Consider the following 7,416-nt stretch of genomic DNA (forward strand, 5'->3'; position numbering starts at 1 on the left):
CTTAACAGAAGTATTTCTCCGATGAGTTATTTAAAAAAAAAAAGCTTCCAGACGTTTATTATCGCCCCTCGTGTACAGCTCAAGAGGCCCCCTCATGGAGGTGGTGATGAGTTATTTAAAATAGTTTTCAAAACAAACCGTATACGTAGCATAATGGCGTCTGATGCGTTAAATGTCCATCGTTATCTCGCATTCTTTCAATTTCAGGCTACTAACACATAAGGACAAATACTCTCTTTTTAATCATCGAAATCCACAGAAATAAACTTTTAAAAATATTTATTACCATACAAATGTATCGAAATTAATCAAAATGTGGCGAGTTATTGGTGTAGAATAATTTATTTGTTGGTATCTTCGGAAATCCGTAGAACACTTGAAGAGGTATTTGGTCACGTGACTCACTTTCCCATCGACCAAAACACAAGGAAGGTAGGTTGTCAACAACTGTTCCAGAGGTTGTGTGAACCGAGCAGCTTTTCCAGGGTCCACCGATCGGCCTCCGAAGAAATATCCAAGCACTGCTCACCTGTCTGGTAGACAGGCCGTCTCAATGCATTACAGAGGACCGAAAACACCGAGGCGATGGACGTGTGCGATTTGTTTAGCAGTTGCAGAAAGGGCGACGTTTGTAGAGTCAGGTAAATCAATCGCTCTGTTCTCATCAGAGTTTCGCTTGCATGAAAGAGAAATCTTCCTCTTACAACAAAATGTTTAGAATCCTCACATTAACCTTCTTTATTCTATCCGTGGTTCATGCCAAAGTCAGTTTCATAAACAGGAGCGGCAGCTAATGTAGCTAATTAGGAAAAATGACCAAGCTTGCAAGTTCAGCTAATGACACCTTCACGCATTCTTATTTTACTCTGAGAGTCAAAGTGATAAGTGATTAGTTAAGCCTCATTGAAAGCTCTCCTTTAATGCTAACCAGTACTTTGTGCACATTCATGATTATACGATCATGTTTTTAATCCCTAGTAGATCATGTTCGTATGAAAAAAGGGATATAAATAGGGGTGTAACAATTAATTGGCTTAATCAATGAATTGATTTATATTCATATAATTCAACCAGGTCGATCAGTCTGTGAGAAGTTTTTAATCAAATAGAATGATATCGTTCAATACCATTATACAATAGTTTCAAAATACAATAAATCGATTATACAGATATTGGAAAATACTGTTTGGATTGAGGTGTATTTGGTTTATTTTACTGTAACATAAAAACGACCAAGTGCATCACAGTGGACAACACATGTCAACAAAAGGGATCAAGCCATCATTACAGTCTAAAGTGAAGGAACACTTTGAATTTAGCAAAGATGTGATCATACAGTGTGGTAGAACGTTCTAATAATGTTCCCTTTCTATCGTTTTGATGTGGAAAAACAACAGTGGGCTGAACTTTATGACACTAAAATGGGAAAGGATTTGACATTCATTCTTTAGTTGTTTTGTACACATATTTACACTTGATTATCTTGCAAGAAATACAAGTAATCTCGAAAACTTCCACCTGGTCAGTACCCAGATATTTCTATCTGAGTCACACTGGTAGAACTTTTGGCTAAAGATGTCCTAGATTAATTTGAGGTCAGAGTTCAAAATGAACAAATATCGACTATGAATCGTATCAGCTACCACAAATTACGACGACGAGTCAAATCCTTGCAAAATGAATCTGTACACTCCTGGTTATAAAGCAGATGTTGGTCAATCAAAGAGGTAGAATAATTAATAAATTCCTCTCTAAAAAAATCAACATCAAGGTTACTTCTTTGTGTTTGAACCTCTTTAAGATGAGTCCTTTTAAGTTCTATTCATTACATCACTGTTTTCTGTTTTTCCATCAGATACCTTGTTGAACAAAGAGATGTGGACCTCAATGTGAGAGACAAATGGGACAGTACTCCTTTGTAAGTATAGTTTTCCCAGTAAACCTTTTTTTTTCTCAAAATACAAACACTCCTCTTGCCCCTTAGGTATTATGCCTGTCTCTGTGGTCATGAGGAGCTGGTCCAGTACCTGTTGGCTAGTGGTAGGCCTGACTATCAACTCATGAACTTGTAACTGAGGTGAGATCAACACAGGTTTAGTCTTTTTGTAACCCGTCTCCATTTTTAAATGGATTGACTTTCAGGTGCCAAGTGTGAAGCCAACACGTTTGATGGTGAGAGGTGTGTCTACGGCTCCCTGAATGACTCCATTCGCCGCCTGCTTAAAGATTACAAATGCGTCAGCGTTCGTGCCATGCAGCGAAATGATTTCAACTACTTTCTGCACATGTAAGAGCCATGTTTTCCAGATTCTTCAGATCCTCCCCTTGAAATTCTAACAGTTCACAGTTATACATTATTTTCATCAAGGTGCATTTATCTAAAAAAAAAATCCATAATCTGCTTTATCTTTAGGTTATTAGAGCAGGGTCAGCACAGCGACGTCAAGTTTCTGGTTCATGGTCAAACATTTCAAGCCCATCGGTGTGTTCTCAGCGCGCGCTCAGAGTACTTCACTGAAATGTTTGAAACCAAATGGAAAGGAAAGAGCCTTATCACCCTCAAGCACCCACTGGTAAACAAACGCATGTATTCACTCTTAACTTGTGTCTTTAAATGATCCATTGTATTGACTAATACATTGCAGCTTGCATCAATACAGATAAAAGCTGTTTTGATTTCAGATTAATCCTGCGGCGTTTGGAGCCATCTTGCAATATTTCTATACAGGTCAGTGAACGTCAGCAGCAGAATTCTGATTTTAAAAACTTCACAAAGTGAAAGATTAATTAGAAGTATTTATAATCTTCTGTCAAACCAGATTTGGGATGATTTTATTTTTTTTAAGTCAAGCTTTCCTCCTATTAAAGGAGAGCCAAACAGCATTCTAATTTAAATCGGTTTTGTTTAAACTTTGACTGAATTAAAAATTAGTTTGAGGCTTCAAATAGAAACTTTTCTGCTGTCGTGAAAAGCAGACATGTGCCACAGTGCGCACTGTGGTGTAGTGGTTAGCGCTCTTGCCTCACAGCGAGAATGCCCTGGTTTAAATCCCATCTGGAACGTTTCTGTGTGGAGTTTGCATGCTCTCCCTGTGCATGCATGGGTTTTCTCTGAGCACTGGTGCATCCTCCCACAGTCCATAGATTCGAATGTATGCCTTCTGGTGTGCATGTGAGGCTTTGTGACAAACTGATGACTTGTTCAGGGTGTATCCCACCTTTGCCCAAATGTAGCTGGGTTGGCTCCCAAAAAGGATTTTGTGGGGTGATTGCTGTTTAGCCAACTTTATTAACACAAAAGAACCATTTCATTACTGATGCTTTTAATTTTTTTGTTAATCTAACTGGTTACATTTTGACCAAATGGCTCAGGACGAATGGATATTGATATTAGTCTGGTGGAGGAGAGCAGACGCCTGGCTAAGCAGTGCAAAATGACTGATCTTATTGAGGAACTGGAGAATAAATGCAAGCAGGTTTATGAATTCGGTAAGACATAAATTACATTTATATTGACAGAACTTTTTTTTCCCACTTTTTCCACGATGAGAGAAACTGATTTTGTCTTGATTTTTTCTTTTCTTTTCCTGAAGTTTCCAACAAGCCAGGAATTTGTGTTAAAGTTCTGAGCTTGGAGCCTCATACATGTCAACTCCAGGATGAGATGGCCCAGCTAGCAGACTGCGCTCTGCCCACTGAGCTGAGAGTGAGGACTCCATTGCAGTCCAGCAGAAACTCATTGCTACTGCATTTTTTAAAATACAAAATTATATTTTTTCTCCACAGGTTGGATTTGATGAGCTTCCATTTAACAGAGTAGATCGCTTCCCCACTTACCCTGACATCTGCTTCAGAGTTGAGGGCTACAATTTTTTGTGTCACAAGGTACTGAAATGCTCCCAATACTCCTTTTTTAAAGCCCCGGATCCTGACACTCATATTTAAATGCAACAATGTTGGCTGTTTCTTTTTCTCGACAGGCATTTTTCTGTGGACGCAGCGATTATTTCAAAGCATTGCTGGAGGACCACTTCAGTGAGGGAGAGCTGCTGCAGTCCCAGCCCAGCATCCCAGTGATAACTTTACACAACATCACCCATGAGATCTTCATCCATGTCATGTATTACATCTACACTGATGAGACGGAGGTACAGGCACAGTTCATCTAAGATAATATTTTCTGAAGTTACATTAAAAATATGCTGGAAACAGAAAACCTTTGTATTCCTGATATTGTGTAGCGGATAGATTCCTCCCTAAACCTTATAAGAAAGAAAGTTTTACATACAGAACTGTCTGCCTCCATATTACCATTTTATTTCAAATCCCAGGTAATGATTTGCAAATATCCATAATTTTAGATAATATCCAGTTCTACTGTGTTTTAACCTTAAATATATACTATCAGGGTTAAAGTTATCTTTATTTTATCTGTTTAATTTGAAATATTCTAAACAAGTGAATTTTAACAGATAGAACAGCAGTTTTTTTCTTCATCATCAACCTGAAAATTGAAATTTGTCACCAAAAAACTGTGTCCCTGATTTGTATTATCTTATAAATAAGCTGAATTTAATGAGCTAAACGATTGAATAATGTCTGTCTAATGAAATTTTAAATACATAATATATGTATGTTTTTAGAAACTTAAAATCTAATTGGATGTCTTTTTTTTATTGTAATTTTTATCTGTCTCCCCCATTTCAGCTGTCAATGTCATAAATGATAAGATGTATGTTTTTATTCATTCTTGACTGTTATGAAATCTCTCCCACTGTCATCTTGACTGTTCATCACTATGATTTTTCCTCCTGTCTGCTTTCCCTTCGTGTCCAGCTGATGATGGAGAACGTGTTGGATGTGTTGTGTGTGGCTGACATGTATCTGCTGCCGGGGTTGAAACGTCTCTGTGGGAAGACGCTTGCTAAGAGCATTGGCGAGGACAACGTCCTGCATATGTGGAAAACCGCCAAGCTCTTCCGCCTCTCTCGCCTAGAAGACCAGTGCACAGAGTTAATGGCCAAGATCATTGAGCGGGTTGGTGTCTTTATCTACCAATGTCTGTATGATCCGTCATTGCTGTGGTATGAGGCCACTGGGAGCTGGTCACTGCACACGTGTTCATACTGCAGCTGATGGTAGATTTTATATGATGCCATCAATTTTTCTTAAAGCAGAGGTCTGCAACTTGAGGTTCTGGAGCCACAAGTGGCATTTTTATTCAACTATTGTGGCTCTTTGGCTTTAAAAAAAATGCTTAGACATTAATTTGACTATAATTTTTTTAAAATAATTTAGTAAAAATATACTTGTCTCTTATTTTCTAATCTTAAAGAAAGGCTGGTATTGATTTAGATATTTACAAATCCTAAATAGTTTTAATGTTCCAGTTTTGTGTTTTGGTAGCTGTTAGTGTCAGAGTTTTCCAGCTGAGGTTGGCGTGCTAAGTCCTCCGGCTGCACATGCTCAGTTAACCCTCATCAGAAACTCACACCTTCCCGTCTGCCACAGCTGGTGGAGCAGCCGGAGTTTGCGGAGATCATCAAGGAGGACGCTGCGTCGCTGGAGAAGCGTCAAGAGACGGACTCGGTTCCTCTGGTGGATGACATCCGCTTCCACATCGCCAGCAACGTGCAGACGTACAGCGCAATCGAAGAGGCCAACCAGAAGCTGGAGGCCTTGGAGGAGCTGCTTGCCAGCGTTAATATCGACTGCTGAAGACATTAGCCCACTTTTGAAATTTTAAGATGGACTTTCTAAGATCTGCAGTTATATAAAACCACAAGAGGGGACAAAAATAACATATGCGTTTATATGTTTGTTTAATTTAGTTTACAGCGTACTGCAATGGAAGTAGCTGCCTTTAATGTTACCCAATTCTATTCAGTGGTAACTGTTTGGCTGTGCAGAGCGTCCTATCACAAGAGACATACCAAATGAGAGAAATGCTATTTGGTTTTAGGTTGTCACAGAAAAACTCCCCGAACGCATAATGTCAGCACGAAAAGATGCGTCACATATGCATGTTTTTGCTAAAATTCACGGTATTACTTCTTGCTTTTCTAACATGGTTTTATTTTTTGGGTCAACCTGAATTTCATTTTCATAATTATCATTTGCAACTAAGTGAAACTTTTTGTTTTTAATAAAGAGAACGAACTGAAACCACACAGTGTCCTAAAATCTGAAAAAATGAGGTTCAAATCGGATGATGATTCTGATGTCTTAAATGTTTGTTTTCAGGCATTGATGTGAGAACAGTGGTTTTGAAATCTTGCACTTAACCTTGTCTTCCACTTTAGTGCACTTTGTGTAAACTAGAAAAAATATTAAATTATTTTCCACCAATCTTTTCCTGCCTTGTGTGTTCTAAACCACGTCTTAAGAACATGTGCCATCTTTTATTTTCTTTTGCTAACAAACAAGAAGAGAAAACTAGTTTTTTTTAATACATTTAACTTTTGTACTAATTGTTTTCCCATCTAAAAATGTAAATTTGGTTGTATTTAAAAGACTCTTAAAGATGCAATTTGGAAAAGTTTGCACAGATTTGATGTTTTCTGTAAAATTGTTCTAAATTTTGAATTCAGTTTATAAACCTTAACTTTTTAGATTTTGTTTTTAATGCTTTGCTAATGTCTCATGTGTATGGCATTTAACAGTTTAAAACCAAACAGTTACACCGTTCAACTAAATTGTGGGGAAAGTGAATCGTCCCAGTGTTTACATTTTTTTTCATCCATTGAACTTTGTGCAGCTGTCCAGGATTTATGCACCATTTATGGTTTTCCTATACAACCAGTCATAGTTGCTCAAAAAACAGCCAGATGTTTTAGAGAATCTAGAAAATGCATGGTGACTCAAGAGGGCATGATTAGGAGACTTGTAGATGTTTGTTTATGTAGACTTTTCACTTTCACTTTTCACTTTTCATAAAGGATTCCATCATATCCTATAGCCTGTATTCCGCTGACGGTTGAAAAATGTAATTATTATTTATATTCAAATTGGCTGCAGTAAATATGTTAGTAGGTATGTAAAGCTCTTTTGTGTACAAAGTGCGTCTAAAGAGAAGAGCACGGGCCATCAGCATGGACAGCAGCCATTCTGGACATTCCCTGTTTGTGCCGCTGCAATCGGGCAAGAGGTACCGGGTTTTAAAAACAAGGACATATAGACTGAGACGCAGCTTCTTCCCCAGAAGTGGAAGTCTCCATCACCCCCCCCCCCCCCCCGCGCTTTCCATCTCCCACTGACTTAAATCTTATTCATCTCAGACATCTCTCAGTACAACACACTACTGAATATGCAATAAAGCTGTTTATTTATCATGAAATTTTCATTTTAAACTTCTTAAAGTATTTTCTGATTTGTATTGGTTTTTATTCTTTGTTGTTTACTTCTTCTTTTTTGACT

At 38.0% G+C, this 7,416-nt stretch overlaps 1 protein-coding gene across 2 annotated transcripts; it reads left to right on the forward strand.

Annotated features, from left to right (window-relative positions):
- The first annotated feature begins 372 nt into the window (after window positions 1-372).
- abtb1 (ankyrin repeat and BTB (POZ) domain containing 1) lies at window positions 373-6,348 on the forward strand. 2 transcript variants are annotated; one of them, XM_011477238.3, is made up of 12 exons: window positions 373-641; window positions 1,856-1,918; window positions 1,985-2,077; window positions 2,143-2,287; window positions 2,414-2,573; window positions 2,683-2,728; window positions 3,373-3,489; window positions 3,594-3,706; window positions 3,787-3,885; window positions 3,981-4,148; window positions 4,837-5,037; window positions 5,512-6,348. In XM_011477238.3, exons 4-12 carry the CDS (start codon window positions 2,253-2,255, stop codon window positions 5,716-5,718), a joined length of 1,146 nt encoding a protein of 381 aa, XP_011475540.1. In that variant the 5' UTR covers window positions 373-641; window positions 1,856-1,918; window positions 1,985-2,077; window positions 2,143-2,252; the 3' UTR covers window positions 5,719-6,348. The 2 variants fall into 2 exon arrangements, with proteins under 2 accessions (XP_011475540.1, XP_004070566.1); XM_004070518.5 differs by having other exon boundaries at window positions 403-641; window positions 1,985-2,040.
- The last annotated feature ends 1,068 nt before the right edge of the window (window positions 6,349-7,416 follow it).

The sequence above is a fragment of the Oryzias latipes genome, chromosome 7, assembly GCF_053564925.1.
Source record: "Oryzias latipes strain Hd-rR chromosome 7, Olatipes_Hd-rR_3.1".
In the NCBI taxonomy this organism is placed as follows: domain Eukaryota; kingdom Metazoa; phylum Chordata; class Actinopteri; order Beloniformes; family Adrianichthyidae; genus Oryzias; species Oryzias latipes.

Bases quoted from the DNA above. Each gene is read 5' to 3' on its own strand.
- abtb1 (XM_004070518.5), top strand. From the start codon at position 586: ATGGACGTGTGCGATTTGTTTAGCAGTTGCAGAAAGGGCGACGTTTGT. The intron at 2,041-2,142 runs GTAGGCCTGACT...ATTGACTTTCAG, and splicing joins CCAGTACCTGTTGGCTAGTG to GTGCCAAGTGTGAAGCCAAC. The intron at 5,038-5,511 runs GTTGGTGTCTTT...CGTCTGCCACAG, and splicing joins TGGCCAAGATCATTGAGCGG to CTGGTGGAGCAGCCGGAGTT.